We start from the raw sequence: 22,782 nt of genomic DNA on the forward strand, positions 1-22,782 counted from the left end.
CATTACCAACAACACGCAGTATAGTTAAACTACATTTTATAAGTTGCGTATCACCAGGGATATTGACAATATAAGACTAAGTAATAACGAAATAAGGCAAACACAAAGGTTTGGTTTCGACAGTTTATTATGTTGAAAAAGAAGAGAGAAAAAGTCATGCACAGATTAAAATTAAGATAATTATTTGATAAGACATGATAAATCATTTAAAAATATTTTGCATACAAATAAGAAAAGAGAAAATCCTTTCAGCATATACATCCATATTTCTGTCACACAGCATATTTGTAATATAATAATATTCTTTGCACTGATTTTACAAACGAGCTGTATATGTATGACTTTCAATACTGTAGCAGACCTGTTCCAATTTGGTTTTTTGAAATAGTTTCATACTCTTTCCTCCATTCATTGATTTCTCTAGTCTGAAATAACCAAACCAATAAAACGGTCCCAAAACGTCACCACCTGCCACACGTTCTCTTTAAAGTAAACACTTGAGTCAGTGAAATAATTCCAGTTACAAACTGACACAGATCTGTACTGTAGCAGCTAAACGTCAAGGGCCAACCTCCAGCGAGGCAGAAGGAATGTACCACAAATAAATAAATACTTAATTTTTCCTTCAAACAGAAAGAAAAGAACACGTAAAACATTTTTTTCTTTAATAGGAAAAACAAAAAGATAACACCAAAACAAGGAGTGTCAGATCACATAGTACCTTCAAGATGTATAGTTTTGATAAAAGTTAGAATTTTGAGGTTTTGGTAAACAGATTGCATCACGGTAAACATTGGCTGACATCTGCAGGTTCAGGATCTTGCTGCCACTATTTGAAGGAGGGTAAATTTGGCACTTTTATGCTGATGTCACCAATGTTGATGTTTCTGGGCATTTCCGGGAGGTTCATGTTCTTTACAGCTGATACGGCACGAGCAGGCGCTCCTGCAATACCGGCCTATACACACACAAAACACACACATGGAGGGTTGATGAGATACAAATCAGTAAATAAAGCACACGCTGTACACGACAACACGTTGAACAGTGAACATTGGACACACGTACACGCACGCACACAAGAGCTCACACACACACGCACAGGTTAACAGAGTACTAGACAAAAAACAGCTGACAAAATGCAAAAACACTGACAGCTACTAAGACAGACAACATGTGCAAATGTACATTCAGATGCCTTCATAGCTTCATATGCACATGCATTATTTGGTTCTATAATGATTTACATCACAACCAGAGCCAATTATGAATCAACTGTGAGGACACACTGTACTAGACCATTCACTAATTTTGATGTACTGAGCAGTACTGGACATTCATCAAATGGACAATAGGCAGCATCGCTTGGAAAGTGAACCCACCGGACTCTTGAGGACCGATAAAGGTAAAAATGCAAGGAGAGAATTGGGTAAAGCAGAAAAAATGGATTTGGATATGAAAACGGAAATGATGTTTGATAGATATGCATGTATAGAACGTGTGTGTCAACATTTTTTTAAACATGTCAACATAATATTAGCCATTATAATACAGGTGATGCTGTACTTTTAGTGGGTTACTTCTGGAAAGACTACACATGACTAACTATCTGAATACATATCTGTGCCATTTACACTTCTGTGAACTACTGATGACATGAGGAGGCTGTAAGCCTAGTAGTACTAGACTACAATGAAGGAAATCTATTCTCAGGGACAAACGAGGTACTTCACTCTAACACAATGAATCTCAATGTGAAACTGTAGAAGAGTTATTTAGCTGTTTTAAGGGAAGCATCAAGGTAGTTTTGGAACAACAAAACACATCCGTGGAGAGTGAATGATTTGATGTTTTCGTCTCAAGTGTGACATTTGAGAATCACCGCGGTTAGAGATCCCCCAACTGAATCTTTAGCAGACAGACCCAAAAATGACCAAAAAGGGTTAAACCACAGAGAACTGCATGTTCTCACTGCCTGTGTTAGGAACACATTCAAATGTGTGGCCTCGTAAATCCTTTAGTGATATTGCACATAAAGTATGTCTGGAATGTAGATTCATCCACTTCACTTATTTTTACTAGGTTATTTCAATGGACCGTTTGTCTTATGTGGCATTCCTCCCTCTGCCAAGAATCAAGGAGACTTGTGTTAGAAGGAAAGATGACCGTGGCGTTAACCAAGAGGAATGCTGACCCAGCACATGGGCTCAGTATTCAGAAGTCAGACTCTAGATTTTTTTTTTCCTCACAGTCGGTAGCCGAGAGACCCTTGTGCAAGTCCATAATAGTGGGTTGTTAATCAAACACTGGGTGACTAATATGTACAGAAATAGTAACACCAGCTGGGTTACACAAAACAATGGCTAATTCTCTGGTCTATGTACGTCAGGCTGAGGAATACTGGTGCAAAAGAGAAAAGAAATCTACAGTATAGTGTTTTTATTGTTGGTTTAAGCCTGTGTGGTTTAGACGGTGAGGCCTTAAAGGAAATAGGTGATCGTTTTGGGTTATTTGCTTAATTCTTTTTTTAGCCGAGAGTTAGATGAAAAACTTGACAGCGCTCTCGTGTCTGTATGTTAAATAGGTAGTTACAGCTGGTAGTTCATTATAGCTTAGCACAAAAACTGGAAACAGGAGGAAACAGCCAGCCTTGCACTGTTCAGTGTAACTAAAACATCCACCTACTGGCACATTTAAAGCTCACTAATTAACTGGTTGTATCTCATTGTTCAACATGTACAAAACCAAAGTGTGAAAACAACAATTTGTCATTTTACCAGAGGTTGTGTCAAACTATGTATTTGCCAGGACCAGTACCTTCCTGTCTCCGCTGGTTGCCGGCCAACTGATAGTCATGTAATCCCCCCCAAAAAGGGGCTGGTAGACACCTTTAGACAGAGCCAAGCTAGCCGTTTCCTCCAGTTGTTATTCTTAATGCTAAACTAAGCCTACCAGGTGCTAGCTGTAGCTACATATGAACCATTCAGATATAAAAGCAGCATCCATCCTCTCATCTAACTCTCTAATAGAAAGTGAATGAGAGTATAGAGTAAAAGTAAAAAGTGGCCTTTAAAGACCATTTAATAAACTACTAAAACAATAGATACAAAGTTCTGTAGCCTCTCTATCCTTCAGGATTTATATTTATTTAAACTACAGTAGGTGGACAATATAATAGGTACACCTGATGTAATGCACCGCTACAAACTACAGCTTCAGAAATGATCTTAAGAGTTGAACAACTACCTCACCGCCACAGTCCCAGCAGCAACTTTACAAAGAAAGTATTCTAAAGTAATCTATTGCATTATACCGCCAGCGGTTTCTATTATTTAGTCCACCCTCAGTCCGATCACCAGTGGCAACATTTTTGGGTCTGCCATGAAAGATTCCTACTGTATGTTAGTGACGTCAGTTTGCTATTACATGGAGGGCCATTTGGTGAGACTCGGGGGAGGGGGGGGTTAAAGTACTTGGTTGTAAATTTAGCAGTACCTGTGTCTACCTGTCCTGCCTGGTAGACTGAAAGATAAACGTCTGTAAAGAGAGAGAAGAATGGAAAGAACTAGACAGGGTCAGGAAAAAGAGGAATGAGGAATGTTAAAGCAGATTAAAGTAATTACAGTTTATCTCCACAGAAAAAAGTGATAGGACCTATCATAGACCACATCTTTAAAGCCAGAAATGATTGGAAGCTTTTCCCGCAATTATTTTTTATGGCAACAAAAAGATATTAATTAAGAAAGTTTGATGAAAAAACCCTAATGCCACGTAATCAGTCTTTGCCAGTCTGGAAGGAAAACAGCTTGTTCCTTGTTCTCCAGACACTGCCCTATAAATGGACAATGTCATTTTGAATTAGCATCAGTGTGAAAAACACACACACACACACACACACACACACACTGCGGTCTAGGGTAGGTCCAAGAGGGAAGGACAGAGCAGCTCTGATGATGGTAGAACAGTAAAAGACTCTGCTTACAGAACATCAATCAAAAAGAAGATCCTGTCGTTAAAAGCACACAATGCAGGTCAGATTATTAGAAAAAGTGTACTTTATTAACACTTCAACCTAAATTCAAATGTTAGAGCACACAATTGATGTCAGTCAGTTTAAACCCTGACAATGTAAGCCTTCACTTTGTTGTGTAAGCAACAAAATACAACAACCGTGTACAACTTTGTCTCAGCGTTTCTCATGGAAAAAGTAAAAAAAAGGGCTTTGCCTCAATGTTTAGACGTCATTGCAGTGCATTGTAAGCAATTAAAAAAAACAAAGCCAAATCATTAGTGCCGTTAACTTTTAGGACTATCACAGGGTAAAATCCACATTATGCAAAAACATAAATGATTTCATGAAATTGTCTCTGGCTGTCTGATTAAAACTTTCCAATAAGTAAGTGAATGCTTATCTGCTCGCAGAAGCTGTATGGAAAGCAAAGCAACGTCCTTGAATAGAGCACATATCTAAGCAAGGACACTGGCTTGTGTATAGATGTCACAAAACATTGACAAAGCATTTACTCCAATAAATGAAATTCACATTCTCCTCTAGAACAATAAGAGTGTAAAACACAGCCTACAACCAGCCTGTTTCCATGAACAAATGTCGAATCTACGTCATTTAAAATAGAAGATGGTGATTAAGAGATTCAATGGTCACAGATTCTGGAGATGCACTGGACAATTGTATGGTTAAGTCTCCGTAATAATGAGAAAAGTGATGACTGTGATGCTGTATTTCATACTGAGGGATACAGGAGAGGGTGTGTTGAGTCTTGACCTGTGTTGAGAGCAGTGCAGCAGCGAGAGGAGAGGCCAAAGAACAGAGCACAAACACTCAAGAGTAGGTAGAGAGCATCCACAAGGTCACGGGAGAGTAGCATGCAGGGTGCAGCATACACACATGCCCGCATACAGTATACGATACCGCAGAGATTATTGGAGGGAGGATCAAGTCATACATACAGTGGACGGGAAAGGCGTAGACTTACCTCAGACTTCTCCATTTTGTTTTGGGCATCCACTTGTGTGATGATTTCGTTCATGTTGGTCTCCAGGACCATCCCGCCCATCACCATCTCCGCCAGAATGTTGTGGACCTGAGAAAGATAAGATGTGAATTATATTTTAATACCATTAAACAAATATACATTTTCAGTGATGTGCATGTGCTTTAAGTCCCCTTATTTAGCATTTATACCCAGTAAACAAGATTTAAAATAACACACGATAAAGTATTCATCAATTATAATGTATGTGTAAGAAACATTTTATAAGATTATTTACTATATTGTCATTCATTATCTACTTAGGCTGCGACTAATTATAATTTTCTTTATCGATTAATCCACAGATTATTTTCTTAATTAACTTTTCTTTCAGAAATAGTAAAAGATCAGGTGACAAATTACTTATTTTGTCCGAGCAGCTGCCCAAAGCTGTTCAGTTCACTTAAGATCATAGAAAACTAAGAAATGCAGCAAATTGAAAACGTTTACTAAAGAATTGAATTTCTAAAACGATAAATTAATTAACAAAATAGTTGCCCATTATTGCTTAATATTATTATCTCATCATGTCAGCTCTAAATTGCAGAATGTATTTAACTTGTTTTTAAGATGCTTGACAAACCAATGATGACTGTGCAAATTGCTCAACTATGACATCTGACAAAAGTCACAACAGTTCATCTGTCAATACAAGACTCCAGTCATCAGATGTGTGACACTATAAAATGAGACAATAATAACAACTCAGGCTGAATATTACAAATAATTTCTACTCTCTAGATTAAGAAAAAAAGCTGTATTATTTAACATATAACATCACAAAGAGGCAAAAAACTCTAAAGTATTTCCTACCTTGTCTACATGGAAAATTAAGTCCAGCTCACAGACATTCTCAAAGCATTTGTCCAGCGTTTCCACAAATACCTGAAAATATAAAGAATTTAATTTAAAAAAATAACACAAAACAGACTTGCCATTGATTTTAACACAAAATCAAATTAATAAAGACACAGAAAGCACATTGCCAAATATGTTAACAGATATACAGTACTATGGTTTCCCAGGCTTTTACCTGGATTAAGTCTAAAATTCCTAGTTCACTCTCTGAGGAGTCCACACAAAAGACAAAGTACAGTGTGGCGTAGTGTCTGTAAATCAGCTTGTAGTCTGATCCTCCAATCAACCTGAAACACACGGGACAAGGAAAGGTTACACCAGTACCTGTCCTGAGTCAACACATTACATGCAAAACATAAAACACAACGATCAACACGTCAATTACTGACTATATCACATTTACATAAGATCTGTGTCATAACATGGAACATCGGGAGAGAAACAACAGCTTTTAGTCATGAGTCAACATGTAAAGATAGGACATACGATATACCAACAAGAGAAGATATGAAAGTTAATGTTTATCCAGTCTGTTACTGGCTTTGATAAGACCTCAGTGACTAGTGACAAAATGTTGTAACCTGCGAGTCACCCAAAGGGAAATGTGAACACAGTGATTTTAGTTTGACGTGATAACACTCAGTAGTTGTCCAAATGGTTAACATACAGTATAATACAATATTTTTATAATCACGTGGTTTCACACAATTTAAGGCGACAGACGGGGAGAAAAGTGCAATAGTAAGTGCGAGCGGTTAAGTTCCCCCAATGTAAAACGACACCTAGTTCCTCAATCATGAATGATAGATGACCTTTGAACAACCACTGTTACTATTGATCGTCATCATTCGTAAAGCCCTAAGAGCTTTCCTTTATTGTGTGAAATTAAAGAGTAAATGATCTACTTGAGTATTTACTTCCACTCCCATTTAGACACAGTCCCTTGCTTTCCCTCTGCCATTGTTCCCACACTGCATGCTTACATTCCACCTTCTAGGAAATTACAGACGTTCTCATCTCTTTTCGAGACCAAGTGGAAGGTTTCCCTGATGATCTGTTGCTCTGTGTCTTCATTCTGCACGAGGAAAGAGGAAAACAGAGATTGTTAAACAAAGAAAAGATGGTAATGTGTTGTTTGTGCACGCAATTGCTTCCGGTGAGCCCTTTCATTACTTCTAGCTGGAGGACTGGGTTGGTGTGAATGAATGTATTAGTTCTGAGTGAAAAAAGACATTTATATACTAACAATTCTCGGGTCATATGTAACATATGCATTAGTGCCCTAAGGCTCTGCAGACAATGATGTCATTGTACAAGCTGAACCAAGGCAGGATCATCTTATTCTTTGCTAATGGATGAGATTCTGTTTAAAACCTCAAATATCCTCGGGCATGTTTGCAAGCACTAAAAGGCTTAAAGAGTGGACTCGATTAGTAGAGGGCCAAAGTCCCATGGCACAAAAAAAACAGAGATAAGTTTCACCCGGTTTCTAAATATCTGTTTCTGTATTAGTTTTGGGGATTGAGAATATTTGAGTTAGTTAACACAAATGAAAATGCACACTCCAGGTCCAGGACAAAGCATGCAAAAACATGCATAACATATGGTCTGAGGTTTTTAATCTAGCCTCAACATCCTTAATCAAAAGTCAACAGTGGTTAAAATCATGCTGCGGGCAGCTCTAACACCGAGTCAGCCTCACCAAAGGGTGCTAATGTCCTCTCGAGGTGCCTAACAGTTCAGTGAGCACCAGGAGAGAAGAAGCTGGCTGGAAGGTTGTATCGGTCATGTGACTTGTAGCATGGGACTAGCAGGGATACAGTGCTCACAGTTTACATTAAACTGCTGTAAGACTGTAAAATAGCAGCATCTTTTAAACTTCTAGGTAAAATGTTTCTGGTGTTGAAGGTTTTAATGGACTCCCGTACTTTGGGATCACATTTGGCTTTCTGAACTCGCAACTGTCCTCTAAGTTTTGGCAAAGTCATGAAAAGTAGTAACATCCGTCTACCCTGATGTCTTTGTGAGAGACAGTTTATGCAGGTGGCCTAATAGTAATAAGACACGTTTTATTTAACCGCAACATCCCCAGTTTGTTACATGTCCTACTCCTCTCTCTCCCGTTTCCTGTCTGTATTTACACTGTAAACTGTCCAATTAAAAAAGAAAATACTTATTGTAAATACTTTACAAACACACTGTAATGTAGTTGTAAGCAGATTAAAGGGAATTGTAAGTGTTTATGAAAGTGTTTGAATGCATGTACAGTATTTGTCAGCAACTATAACTTTAAATGTAGTCAATGTTTATGTACTGCTTATGAGTACTAAATAGGCGGGTTAAAATAAAGTGCCTCCAGAAACTCAAAGCCTGGGATTACACAGGCTAACACAAATATTTGCAGCTCTAATATTGTCACTTTCTGTATATATTAGATTTCTTTATGTGAACGACTGTAGCATACACAACACTACAAGCTCTTGACTTAACTTAAATAAACTGTCTGCTACCGTTTTCACAGCCAACAGTATGTGTGAAATATACCCTGCCAGCCGGTAAACTGATACCTCAGCTTTTAATATAACAGATGGTGTCTCCATGGCTTTCTTATAATCCAATTTCAATGCATTCTCCTGAAGTAAATACATCCATGTGCATCTTAATAAATAGATACTGGCACCTCCTAAATGAAGCAACGCTGTTTTCCTTTGTGTTTTAGACTAGGCCGGCACTTTTTCAATTAATAATTTGTCTATAAAATGTCATTAGAGAAAATGAATGCAAAGCTGTAGACCGACAGGTGCGTAGAAGAAGATCAAGGGTCGACAACGCAGGTAAAATGTAATATTAATCACGGTTTCCCAGAGGCAGCGGTGACGTCTCTGAATGTCTTGTTTTACCCGACCTGCTGTCCAAATTCTATATCTGAAACAATTTGTCAATTATTGATTAGTTGTTTGAGTGATTGATCAAACAATTGCTGACTCCAGCTTCTCATACTGCTGCTCATGTGATCTTTGTGTTCAGTACAGATGGTCAGAAAAACCAGCAGTTTGAAGAGCTCATATCAGCCTCAGGGAAACAGGTGGGCATTTCCACAATTTTATTTACCAACTGATAATGAAAATAAGTTAGTTGCAGCATTAATAAAATTCAAAGATATTTATTTCACTCACACAGTGATGACAAAGATACTTACTGCGTATCTTGTACTTAAGTAAAAGCTGCAATACTTGGTGTAGAAATACTCATGCAGAGTGGCCCAGATCAGAACAATGTATATTATTGGACTATAACTGAGCATGTGTAAAGGTTTAATGTTAATGCTTTAATGTTGCCGCTGGTAAAGGTGGGGCTCGTTTTAATCAATCTATATACTGCTGGGTAACTTGTAATATTACATCATTATCTATTTGTTGATTATATTTTGTATTATTAATCTGAATATGCAAAGTAACTAGTAACATAAATCAGTAATAAATTAGTAAAAATAACAATATTTGCCTCTGTAGGTAGTGAAGTAGAAGTATGCAGTAGCAGAAAATGGAAATACCTCAACATTGAACTGAAGTACAGTACTTGAGTAAATGTACTAAATTACTTTCCACCACAAAACAAAACCTAATCCTCAAAGTTTAGAAGCTGGTGCTTGAAAATGTTTAGCATTTTTGCTTGAAAAATGACTCAAATAGTCAAAACAGTTGCCAATTTAAAGTTGCTTGGGCAAAGTCGCTTAGTTATTGTAACACCAATATTAGAGAAGTGGCATGCAGCCAACCTTAAGATATAAATCCAATTATGAGAGCAAGCCAACACAGCTTTCCAACAAAAGGGATGTTACATAACCGGTTAGTTGCTACCTGCACGGAGCTGTTTCGTTGAGTTTCCTGACAGAGCAGAGCAGGTAGGTAAACGTCACTCCAAGTTAAATAACGAATGAATGAATACAGCTGATTGAACCAGTGACAGGCTGCAGTGAGCACGAGACACTCACAAGGGCATTAATAAAGTCATGTGACACAAACAGAGAGAATTAAATTCCCTGTGTTTAACGTGAGAAGTGGGCACAATCCAGTTCATACAGGCTCGGTAGGAACGCGATAGCCTCGCTTCGGCTTGCACACGTTTAATTATTCATATTTTAAAAAGGACAGCATAATTCAGACTGACATGTTTTACACCAGGGTCAGTTTGAAACAACACATCACGGGGCGGTTGTAAAGTACACAAACCTTCCATGCAAACAGTTTGCAACGTATTACATGGATGCATTTTAAAGATATAGCTACATCTGCCTTGGTTTACATTAAGAAAACATTCAATAAAGTATCTTAACAGCCGCAGCTTGATTGTGTTAATTCACTTCCGCCTACCACAACCTTTATAAATCATAAATATGTCAACAAATAACATGTTACTCACATAATGCTCGTAGAATTTAGAAAGCCTTGGTTTCCCATGGTTGTTGAATATTAAAATGGCTTTTATCATGATTGTAGCTGAGCGGAGGGAGGTGGGGAACAGAAAGGGGTCAGTCTGTGAAAGACTGTTGTCTTGTCTGTCAACTCCCGCCGTGAACCCAGATCCGAGTGGGATTCAGGGTTAAATCCCGTCTCGATTTAAGGTTAATACAGGATAGCTTCGAGCTACACGTTGCTACACCTCCATCGTCTCTTTACGGAAATATTCCACGTCAAAGGACCAGTCATGCTCTCCTCCTCCTTCTGCTACAGCAGCCGCGATGGTTCAAACCTCCGCCGTCCGGCGCTGCAAACCGCAGAGGGAAAAGTACTTTGTTTTGATTTCTATTTCTAAGAGTGATACTCAGATCATTCCTGCAGTGCCGTGATACCAAGACATGTTTTGTGTGACTGGGCCTGTGTCTCAATTTCTTGTGGTTTCACAAAGATTTAGTGTGTTTAGTGCGTTTATTAATGTATTTATTGCCGTCCGCTTTTCCTTCTTTCTGTTTTGATTGGGTCACTATTTGTTTTAGCTATTTATTCAATTTTAAGCAGAAACCTGTCTTAGGCCCATAATGTAAATTTATTTTGTTAATTAATAACAATAATCCTAATCCTCAATTGCTGATTTATTTTCCCATTTATATACTTATGTCATTGTTTATTTATTCATGATGTATGGTTATAGTAGCCTTGCTGTTGTTTATTTTGGTTTCTTTGTCTCAGATTTTTACATTGTGATTGATTGATAGGAATATAATTGTTTCTAGATGAAAGTGTATCATAAAGTCAAATGAAGTCATTTGGAAAATAACTTTTAGTAACATAATATTAAATAAACAATGCATTAGATATTGCAGTGACTTCTGCAACAATAAATCACCTTTCTTGCTTTTACGTAGTCTGTATCCTGTCTTTAAATGAAAAAACTGATTTAATATTTGATTTCATTTTATCAATTTAAATGTCAATCGTATAATTCTTTAAAACTTTTTTGATTTCATTTAATGTTGTTTGCCACCCTCTAATTTGTGTATTTGTTTAAAGTGTAACCTAACACCAAAACAACTTTTTTTAAGTGAGTAAATTACACTTGCAGACGTCAATTAGATGCATACACATTTTTACATAAATGGAGAAAAGTCTGAAGTTGATAACTTAAAATAAAAATAATTTTTTTGTTCTTTATTTATGAATATAATATTTCCCCGAGAGACAAACACATTTTAGCCAGTCAATAACTGTTCTGTTGTTAGTATTATGAGCGGATAAATACAAAACAATACATTAAGAAAAGTGAACTAGTTTACTAAAAATGAACAAAGAAACACCTTTGTCAAATTGTTGGGAGTCCCAGCAATCAAAAAAACAAGTGTATTATTGCTTTTATTTCAGATTTACATAGCCATAAGAGTTCCTGCAGAGATGAAACGTTAAGTTGTTAGTGCAGTAAAATGAAATAAAATAGCTCAAAGCATATGGAGTGAATTTAAATCATCTACTTTATAAACATTAGCATAAATAATATTGCTCTTTATCCAGCCACACACGCGTCAAATTTAAGTTTCATAATCTTTTATGAAAAGATTCACAAAACCAAAAAATTTAATTTTTCATTAAGCCAATTACTGTCCTGAAAGAGCATCAGTTGAATATCCCATATCACTGGTACTACACCATGGGTAAAGTCAGTTAAAGATTTAGCCACAAGGTGGAGCAACAGTACATCTGGTATTGGTGATGTGGCAGCTCAGAGGACAACTTGCAACAACTTCTAATGCAAAGAACAGTCTCCACTTTTTATGCAGTCTGTAAGAATGAAAGCCTGAATACCTTCCTCGGCCAGAGAGGATTTTCCTTTGACAGACACATGTCTTTCCTCTGACACATGTGGAGTTTTCCAGGTTTCCTGGTGGAATATCCCTATTTAACTGTGGTTTGGACCCTAACCTGTGATAACAAGTAATATGTAAACAATTTTAACTTATACATTTCTGGAATAAAACGTGAAAGGTTTGCTATTCCTACTCAAACAGTGTCCTTTCAATTTCTCTGATATTTCTCTCAAAGTGTCCCTGAGCAAGACATTGTACTCAAAGTTGGAACTGAGCACTCTGACATCTTGCAATGGTATTTGATATTTTTTACGGTCACTGCTCAACAACATGCAAAAACGAACACTTTGTACAGTTCCTCTGAAGCACATGTGAAGAACAATAACAAACTACTGTATGAGCTTCAACTGACATGTTGTTTTACTTTATAGTGAGTCTTCATGTCTTTAAAGGGTAGAACTGGTGGAGCATGTTTAAGAGTGAATGACCCAGATATTTATGGAAAGGAATACGTCATTCACAAGAATGATTTATGGTTTAGTGCAAGCTGAGAGAGCTGAATTGACTGCTAAGGACATGTCAATAACAACATGTTGCATGTGACATGGAAACATAAACAAGAGTATCTCTCCCTGTATCAGACTGTATGTCTGTGTCATATTTTGTAGATTAGTTCATCTCAGATAGATAGGTATCTGGAATTCAAAGCATTTACTCAATTTGCCTCTTGATGTTAATGATCTGAGGCTGAAACTTTCCAATTCAGATGGAAATGCTGTACTGTTAGAGCTATAACTACCCAACTTGATGCAGCAGCAGCAGCTCCTATATGATGACTTTTATTTCTGAAACTTACATTTTACTTATAGTTGTCTACCACTTCTAGTTTTCATTTTCTAATATGTGACTTTTTCATTTAAAATAATATTTTCCCATCAAAACACAGGCTCAATTAGTTGAGCAGTCTTCCAACAATGATTCTCTCACTCCGCAAACATGCATGTCTTTATGCGATGATCCATCATCAGATTTTCTTGTTTGGTTTGACAAAATTCTAGTGAGTTGACACGACACACATTTCTTAAAATAAGTGAACTATTATGCATCAGCAGTGTTATTTTATTTTTTATTTTAATCTATGTTGTCGTAAAGAGATTGCCTGACTACTTAGTGCAACTATTCCTTAAAGCCTTGCAAGAGTCATATCATTATCAAAGAATGACTTAATGCAATCAAAACAAAGGTGATTACATGTTCCTAAAAATAAACCATAGTTAACCAATCAGGCTATAAGCCATCAAACAAGATCTTGTTTTTCGCAAAACATGTCTTGATTGTCACCTTGGACATGTGTTGATGCTTGAGTTTCTGAGGAGAGGGCACACAAAACGGGGCTGGAGATCTATTGTTGGATAAATGCCTCAGTGAGAAAGATAAAGGGAAAGGGGGAGGTTGAGTTTGTGACAACGTGGTGGAATTGGATTCAAAGAGGATTAGTCCAAGTTCTTAATGTGTGAGATGACTGCACATGCTTATAAAAATAGAAATGATAAAATATCTACGGAGTGAGTGTGATGAGGATGAAGCCACATATTCTTTTTCAATATTTCATTTCGTACTCGTGACAAAAAATATTTAAATGAGACTACGTGGTGTGGGCGTTCAGCGTTTTCCCATAATGGTACAGTCCAACACCAGCTCGCCCCCAAATTGCGGCACTAGCCTATAAAAAGTAACGACCTCACAAAGTTGTTAGCCTGCGAGAGTCTTGTTGTTTTGACTGAAGAGAATTTTCTGCTAAATAAGTTATTGCACAGAGATGGAGCACACCGAGGTGGAGAAGCCAGAAACGCTGGATGACCTGATAAAAATCCTGCATAAAATCTTCGAGAGTGACAACATCAATGTTGATGAGGTCCAAGATATAATGGAAGCATATCAAAGCAACCCTCAGGACTGGGCGAAATTTGCAAAGCCTGACAAATACAGGTAAAAAAGTTTGTTGCTTATGATATAACTCATTTATTATGCTGAAGCCCTTTGCACTCTTGCTCTGTAGCCTTGTCTGTCACCCTGGCCTAGTGTATTTTTGTTTTTGCCTAGTCCAAATGTCGTTTTTCCAATCATAGTTTTACTTTTGTTTACATTGTGTGTCTTTATAAGTCTGCTGCTCTTACTTTTTTAGCACTAAACTACGCTGTAGGGTTACTTAGGAGGTTATTTATAAAGTTAGTAAATGATTGAATACACTTACACAATTAACACCATCCGTTGTTAAACTCTTTATAATTTAAAAAGTATCGTTCTTATATTTGAATGAAAATCAGCTGATGTTTCCATGCAGAATAGCAGATTTCGTCACATCTTATTCGAATAAAAGAGAGACAAAACCCGATTTATGTGCAGAATTCATATGAATTCAGTGTAGTTATAAACGCCACTTATACATTGAGCTGATAATCTCATGCACAACAGTTCATTCAAAATGTTTATCTCTGCAGTGGAGAATGAAAATTATGGGTGCTCTATATTCAAACGTTTTCAATAGCTTCAGTGTTGTTATTAGTGAGGGGTCAATGGTGGGAGGGTGAGTATGCCATCCAATCAACACCGAGAAAGGACACACACCCGATTCACCGGGGAGCTGCAGCTGTCTCGAAAATATTTGGAGACTGACGGAATTGTACAGAGCTAAAAAAAAAATGTGCAGAGTAATGTTTACTGAACAAGCAAGGACGCAGTCTGACCTATATGACACGAGTAGATGATCTATAAAATGAACAAAAAATAATGAATCAATAAGTATACCTTTGTTGTCTGTCCCTGTGGGGTCCAGCTGGATTTTAGTGAAGGTGACATATTATAAAATTATCTTTTTTAACAATAAGTGGTAAGCATGATAAGTAATCCTACATTAGGTTTACCGTGTGGAAACTGGAATCAGCCATATAAATGAAAGTCATGTTGGCATATTTTGACATTTAATTCAAATAAACCTCATAATGTTTGAATGTTGGTGCTCATATTGAAATCTAGTTTTGTCCTAACAATGATTCTACATTATTGGGATTAAGTATTCGCTGTAAAGCAGCACATGTTTCTACTGATTTGTTTCTCAAAAAGTTCTCCTCTGGACTCCTTTAAGACCTTTCTAATGCACCGTATGTCTCCTTGTTTATTTGTTCTCTTTTGCAGATACACAAGGAACTTGGTGGATGATGGTAACGGGAAGTTCAACCTCATGATTCTGTGCTGGGGAGAAGGCCACGGCAGGTGAGATGCATCCGCATGACACATGGTAGTTAACATGACAAAATCAACTTGAACATGATCGTTGCTTATTTATTGCAAAATACAGTATTATCCAAATTGTGTTTTGCTCATTTTAACAAGGTCTCAGAGATTACAGCACATATAAACCTATTATAATTGTTGCATAAAGCTCTTAAATATATTGCATATTCAAGCGATTTTCTGTGGAAATTATTGTATCACGTTAATAGAGATAAGAGAGTCCAATGTTCTACAGACAGAACGATTGTGTAAATAGATGTTATTTGATGATATCTATTGCGTGTTGCACTTTGTCAGCAAATGTTCCCGGAACACCTGGACCACAAGTCTATAGAAATGGAAAGATTAATTTAAGTTTGTTATGGGTTGATAATATTAATGTCTTTATATGATTGATTACATATTATTTGACAAGCAGCTGACACTAACATACAGTAAGAACATTTGTTTTACCATATCCTTACTACAGAAGCAATGTGGTAAAATATGTATCTTAGACCATTTCTATAGGCATGTTTCTCAAACGGCACTGTTCTAGTACTAAAGCAACCATGTTAAGGGCCAAAACATATGTACCCATATGAGTAATAGGGATGTGGTTACAAACTGACAATGTATCCTTGTGCTTTTCTCTTTGGATTTGCAGTAGCATCCACGACCACTCGGACTCCCATTGTTTCATGAAACTGCTGCAGGGTCAGCTGAAGGAAACGCTGTTTGACTGGCCAGACAGTAAATTAAAAGGTGACATGGTCCAGAAGTCACAGAGAATTATTCTGGAAAACAAGGTGGCTTACATCAATGGTAAGAAACCAGACTGTGTGCTGATTTTCCTTTTAACTACAGTCGACCATTTACCCTTCTTCAGAATTAATACCTCTTAATTCTATTAATACTTGTTTGTTTGTGTGGGGGCAAGGTGTAACACTCGCATTATTGTTCTTTGTTCAGTACAATAAAACAAACATCTTCTACATGTTCTCTCCCACATGAGATTAACTATCAGGAGTCTATACAACTGTGTCACTTGTACAAGCGTGTCACTTTTTAAAGCGCAGAGTAATACCAAAGTTTCCAACTTGAGTTTGCAGTTACATAATGTCAAATTGGTGTCACAGGAGTAAAGAACCAGTTCTAACGTTACAATGAATAGTATTCATGTCTCTCCCCAAATCTCTGCTGACTGAGTATTTCCCTAAAGCCAGCAGAGCCCTGGTGTGATGTTTGGTCTGGGTTGTTAGTTACAGCACTGCCAGGAAGTGCCTGTGTGTGTGAGCCTCATTTCACAGCATTCCAGTGGCAAACACTGTTTAAATGTATGTTTTTCATTCATGTGTGTGTCTGTGTATATTTTAGACTCCATTGGCCTGCATCGTGTGGAAAATGGAAGCCACACAGAGGGCGCAGCCAGTTTGCACTTGTACAGTCCCCCTTTCCAGACCTGCCAGACCTTTGACCAGCGGACGGGGCACACAAACTCTGTCAAGATGACCTTCTGGAGCAAAAACGGGGAGAGGACTCCATTTGTAAGAACCTTTTTACGGCTTTAATAGATACATATTCAATGAAAATGTACAGTAACGAAGGAGTACTTCTTGCTCTTTGGACGGCCAAACTTTGCAAAGTCTAACTCTGGAGGTGGAAGTTATGAGACTGTAAATGTGGGAAGTTAAACCTCGAGATATGTGACATTATGACAACATGCACAGTACAAAACATAGTTTTTAATCATACACACAGCCTAAAGTAATATCACTATAGATGTCAAAAAAAAAAAACACAGGGATACAAATATTAATTTATTTAAACTGAATAACAGATTTAATCCACACGTACTACAGAAACCATAAATATTCGTTTACATAAATGCATAACTGCAAGTACACACTGTTGATTTAGTTTTTTGTTTTAGATGTTACGACATCTTACCACCACACACAGGATCACTACAAACAGTTAACTGAACTCAGACTTCCTCACCTCCCTGCCTTTTGAGCAGGAAGTGGGAAGTTTTTATAGTGCATTGCCACTCTCATTAAGCACAGCTTATAAGCAATTAAAGCAGCACCCCATGAAGATTTAAGGATTTAATAAAAGGTTCCCATTACATATCCATAAAATGTTTCTCCAGTTGGTGCTGTTTCAACAAAAATGTTGCTTTTGTAGGCAGGAAATGTTATTTATTGAACAAGTCAGAGTAGATTGTTTTATGTTTAGGCAGAGCACATTTAAATGATCCTTTTAGATATGTTCCCTTTAAAATTGTAACTCAAAGTCTTGCACATAATAAAATAAATAACAAAGAACATTAACATAACACTAAGATGTAAAACAATAGCAGCGTCAGTATAGGACCTCTGCCTGCTTCAACCAGCCTGCCAACAACAGTGGCCTTATCTGAAATCTACAAGTTGCACAAGCATACCATGACCATAACAGTGTTAAGTTAGTGCATTAGATTGCAACGCCAAACAGAGGAGATAAGATAGTAGAAGTAAGTAAATGTAAGTACACAACAAACTTAACTCACTATATGCCCCTAGCTCTCAACAGTTTCTGTGGTCTAGGGTTGTTTTTTTGGATTGATGACCATTTAGGTGCTGTATTACATTGGAAAACTTAAGTGGGTTTTAGCGTTGGTTAGTACTCATTAAAGGAAAGGGGATATGTGTGATTCAGTGACTAATGACCTGACTCCAGTCTAACTTGTTTCCATTCTTTCCTTAGGAAACCACCGTCTCGCAAGAGAACAACTAACGGTCACCAAAGGAGGATCTGGATGATGAAGACAGTTGCATTTAAAATGACACTGTTGGGAAATTGATTCATGGTAAACTGCTGGGGAAGCAAAATGTGGACATACTATGACTTAGCAACCCATTTAAAAAATCAGGAGCGGGCTGGTTCAAAAGGACAACCCGGTAATTAGAATGGCTTTATCGCTGTCCAGTGTGAGCTTGGCAAATACTGATGAGCACAGGACGAATGCATGAATAGGCTTGGACACGGATTGAATCTGCCTTTTGTTTGTTGGGCCTGAGGAGACCCTTTTCCAATAACAACATTCCTGTTCATCCACAACCTGTGTAACGACACTTTTGTGAAGTTATGGCCCATAGTCTAAGAGTAGAGCTTTAGCATTTCAAAACGGGGGGAAATATTGCTGTTATAGTGTTTAAATTTTATATCTCAACAAAAGGAAAACCGCTCTGCAATTAACAGTTTTGTTATCTATGGAGCACTTTTATAGCTGTATTTACTGTCAATTTATACCACTCAAAATTGTCTTAACACCTGCTGAAAATAGCGACGTGTAACATTGTTTGTGTAGTCTAATTAGAAAAAAGTTTGTACCATTTGCATTTGGAAAAAGATGTAAAGCTTTAGACTTGTGTTGTTTTTAAAAGAGCGATGGTTGTAATTTATTTAGCAGGGAAGAGAGTGATCAGCAAGCTTCCATGTTACTCCTAAATGTATTCATACTCAAGTTTTGACCAAGAGAGTCTTTTGTACTATTAGCAGACAATATGTTCAGATAAACCCATACCTTTTCTCAGGATTTTGGCATATTTTAATTGTAGCTGTATTTATATAGTGTGTAGCTTTTGCAGCATAGCACCTCTCATAGCACTGTCAAACGCATGAATGATTTCTGTGATGCAGTAAATGATAAATCTGGCCATAACTGTAGACCAATAAACACAATTACCCTTTCACAGAACTGCATTTTGTGCTGTCTTCATTTTTCGGGCTATGTTTTTGTAATTTATTATATGTGCCTCATACTTTATGCAACAAGCACATCTAATGCAAAGAGCTTGTTTGGTAGACCTGTGCAAAAGCATCAGTGAGGATACATGTGTGTCTTTTGGTGTGGGATGCTGGGCGTAAAAGCTAAAATTAGTTAGCTTCAGTAACTCTTATTGACATACAGTCAGTTCCTAGCAACCCCTAATGGTTCATTAATAGTCACATAAAGGTACATTACAGTAATTATGGAATTTGCAGCAATTTATCAAGAGATAAGCCCTGTCTGGCATCAGCCTGGCAAGCAAACTAATGCATGCATTGCCCTCTGTACTTTAATTTGAAGATGATATTGATTGGTCATTAACTTGACCAATAAACAGATTATGTTAATGTTGCACTGATAAAAGTGTTAAAGTACCAGCTATGTTGTATTATGCCTGTGCACAGTTGGCATTTCCTTGGCAAGAAAACAAGTGTGTTAACTGGTAAGCGTGTATGTATTAGTGTATGAATTTCAAAGATAAGGTGCAATCGAAGATACAGTTACTGTACTGATGCTTCGCTTTGTCCTCGGTACTGTTGCACACTTAGAACAACATAAGAGAGTAGGTAACAGTGCGTAAGGTAAAAATAACATTAATCAGTTTCCACTGTATAAACCAACTGCTTCTTGGCCTCTTCCATTACATTTTTCTTTTGTATCTGTAAAAGAAAAGGGGAACATGAACAATGGAGTCTGTGATTTTTTAAATAAGTTTGGATAGGCATTAGTAGTTTTATTAAGGCAGGAAAATCTTTTAAAATGATTGCTTGATTGTTGTTTCAAGCAATTGCAGGTCTGCAGTGACCACAACACAGAAACCACAAAACTGCCTGGATTTCACGGCCTTCATTCATCTACCTTCTCAGTGACTGTTTCTTTAACATCCAACCTCTTGTTCACTCAGGCCAAAAATGGACAGTTTGGTCAAACAACAAACATGCGTCACATTTCATCATTATTTGCCTTTGCTGAGCGTACACCGCGTGTCAGGGAGGTGAGTTTCATAGATAAATCTCCTCAGGTTTTCTCTGTACCAGGTCAACCATGGGATGGCCTGCAGCCAGGGTTACGCAACAGCTTCGATTGCCCTGGCAATGCACCTGTGATATAAGAGAACATGATTGTCGTATGCCAGGCTGGATGGAGGCTCATCCAAAGATCTTTATCTTGTAAGTGATGATACTTTGTTACATTGATGCATCCTATCAGAAATTAATCATTGAATAAAAATAAAGAACAATCCAGTGTGAGAACATTGCTGGGTGTTGTCTCATCAACATGAATGACATACAAGAGGACGTTGACAACGCCCGTTTTCACACACTCGCATAGATAGACTTAATAATAATAATAATAATAATAATACATTTTATTTATAGAGTGCTTTTAAAAGGTACTCAAAGAGTTGTGAATGAAACGTTCTTCTCCGTGCTAAATTATTAACTGTTTGTAAACATCAACCTCTAGAAACCAACACTTTATTTTGTAATTGTAACAGGGCACTTTTATGATACTCTTCTCAATAAAATACTATCTTTTTAACTTTTTTATCTATCTTTATTTCACAAGGCAATGTGATATGATAAGCTTCAGCTGCAGGTTCTCTATACAGTCTATCTTCCAACCATCAATAATGTTTTTAAGAAATGCTGAAGATTAAATACAAGATTCAAGATAGTTTATTGTCATATGCACAGATAACAGTTAAACTGTACTGTAAAACTTACTTTAACTCCAACAGCAAAACTTTAAAATGAGAACTAAAAGTAAGAGATATACACAATATACAATATAAAAATAAATACGCAACAGATTCTGAGGTTTGACTCATTTAAGGGTGTGATTATGCATATATGTACATGTTTTTATCATTGTTGTTGATATTTAAACATTTTGTACCATTGTTTTGACAATTCTAGTTGTTGTTGTTATTCTTCTGGGTATAAACAGAGCGCTTGCTTTGTGCTGGACTTCAATTTAGTTTGAAACCTGTCCTCTTTTACTGCACTTGACTATCTTTTGAGTGGATTGACTATAATTTTCTCTCAGAGTAGATGTTGATCTCGGATATTTTTTGCTGGCCCAGATAGAGGAAGGCTTGGTATGAAGTAACAACAATGGTTTACGATTTTGTCTCACTGAAATATTTGGAAGTGTGTCAATTTTCATGTTGTTTCTTTTGTTGTGACAGCGTTGTCACAGCGTCTCCACTTGGACTTCTCATCTTTGTCCCCTTTTCCTACCTACTCACACACTATTCTGTTAGCGCTGCTACAGTATTCTCCATATCTGTGGAACAGCTATAGTAATAGTAGAGATCATAAAACATGACAGCAATTTCTTACACGGTTTCCCTAACCCCTTACTTTGTTCTCGCGGTGCCAAGATTGAAAGTGCAAAGTAGAGTCCGGGACCGTGTCCTGGGATGATAACAACAAGCCAGTGTTGTAGAATCTTCTATGACAACCAAAGAAGCGGAAGAGCTTTGATAATTTACTTATCGAAGCGGCCACAAGGCACAGTGATAGTGAAACACTCATTCATACAGAACATTGCACATATGCTGTACTATCAACACCGTGTGGTGTGGCGTGACAGCCCATTGTTTTATAACATGAGCTTTTTTGTTCTCGCGGTGCCGAGATTGAAAGTGCAAAGTAGAGTCCGGGACCGTGTCCTGGGATGATAACAACAACTCTGCACCCTCAGGGGCCTTTTAGCTTTTCAATTCTATTAATGTACATACTTCAAATTTTAAATCATGAGCTCTTTGGAATCTTTCAATTTTAATTTGTGGCTCTTGCACATCAAACCGAGAAACAGTTTTCACTTCTTGTTCCTTGTTCTTGCACTTTCCCCTAATGTTACATACAGTTGTACATAAACTACACATCAACAAAAGAGAGATGTGACAAATTACATAATTTCCATCCAGAGAAGACTCCTAGTCATCGTTGCAGGGAGCTGTACTTTTGGCTTTGACTGCTCACTTGTAATGGATAACACACATACTGCCACAGAGCACTGTGTCCTACTCTAGCCCACAAAAATCATGCTTTGGTCCCATTTCTCCGTCTCTCAGGACAAAGCACCAAAACAGACTGTAAACAACAAAAAGAAAACAGAGTGTGGTCAAATTAAGGAAGTTTATATATATTTCTAAAAAATTAAAAAAGTTAAACAGTTGCTGCATCAAGATAGCTAGTAGACACAGGGCCAAAACAAGTAACAGTGGGAGTGGGGAAGTTCGCACAACACATGAAGGGCTGAAAATAAATAATTACTTTCAGTGAGCAGCCTTTCAGGCTTTGTGTGTTTTATCAGTGAACATTTACCTCAGGATTAGTTCTCAGTAGTGCACATGAATTGATTAAACAAGGTATTTTAACACATATTTAAAACTCTTCAAAATGTAAAATTACAGGTAAATTGGGGCAATAAAAGGTTCATAATGAACGTGATGGTGCATTTCTAATATTTCCAACTTG

The 22,782-nt window shown here is 37.2% G+C and overlaps 2 protein-coding genes across 3 annotated transcripts; one reads left to right on the plus strand and one right to left on the minus strand.

Moving 5' to 3' along the window:
- Positions 1–109: 109 nt before the first annotated feature.
- Positions 110–10,699, minus strand: ap3s1 (adaptor related protein complex 3 subunit sigma 1). 2 transcript variants are annotated; one of them, XM_029440114.1, is made up of 7 exons: positions 10,332–10,699; positions 6,893–6,984; positions 6,085–6,196; positions 5,865–5,936; positions 4,995–5,102; positions 3,496–3,537; positions 825–958 (listed from the first exon to the last, which is right to left on the minus strand). In XM_029440114.1, the coding sequence occupies exons 1-6, from the start codon at positions 10,398–10,400 to the stop codon at positions 3,502–3,504; spliced, it is 489 nt and encodes a 162-aa protein (XP_029295974.1). In that variant the 5' UTR covers positions 10,401–10,699; the 3' UTR covers positions 825–958; positions 3,496–3,501. The 2 variants fall into 2 exon arrangements, with proteins under 2 accessions (XP_029295973.1, XP_029295974.1); XM_029440113.1 differs by lacking the exon at positions 3,496–3,537 and having other exon boundaries at positions 110–958; positions 10,332–10,685.
- Positions 10,700–13,948: 3,249 nt separating this feature from the next.
- On the plus strand, positions 13,949–19,227 carry cdo1 (cysteine dioxygenase, type I). The gene is made up of 5 exons (XM_029440632.1): positions 13,949–14,196; positions 15,403–15,480; positions 16,148–16,305; positions 16,858–17,027; positions 18,229–19,227. The coding sequence occupies exons 1-5, from the start codon at positions 14,027–14,029 to the stop codon at positions 18,256–18,258; spliced, it is 606 nt and encodes a 201-aa protein (XP_029296492.1). The 5' UTR covers positions 13,949–14,026; the 3' UTR covers positions 18,259–19,227.
- The last annotated feature ends 3,555 nt before the right edge of the window (positions 19,228–22,782 follow it).

The sequence above is a fragment of the Cottoperca gobio genome, chromosome 9 (genome assembly GCF_900634415.1).
Source record: "Cottoperca gobio chromosome 9, fCotGob3.1, whole genome shotgun sequence".
NCBI lineage: Eukaryota > Metazoa > Chordata > Actinopteri > Perciformes > Bovichtidae > Cottoperca > Cottoperca gobio.

Coding starts and splice junctions, on each gene's coding strand:
- cdo1 (XM_029440632.1), top strand. CDS start 14,027: ATGGAGCACACCGAGGTGGAGAAGCCAGAAACGCTGGATGACCTGATA. Junction 14,197..15,402: donor GCAAAGCCTGACAAATACAG/GTAAAAAAGTTT, acceptor TCTCTTTTGCAG/ATACACAAGGAACTTGGTGG. Junction 16,306..16,857: donor CAAGGTGGCTTACATCAATG/GTAAGAAACCAG, acceptor TGTATATTTTAG/ACTCCATTGGCCTGCATCGT.
- ap3s1 (XM_029440113.1), bottom strand. CDS start 10,400: ATGATAAAAGCCATTTTAATATTCAACAACCATGGGAAACCAAGGCTT. Junction 6,985..10,331: donor CTAAATTCTACGAGCATTAT/GTGAGTAACATG, acceptor TTCCTCGTGCAG/AATGAAGACACAGAGCAACA. Junction 959..4,994: donor ACAAAATGGAGAAGTCTGAG/GTAAGTCTACGC, acceptor GTGTGTGTATAG/GCCGGTATTGCAGGAGCGCC.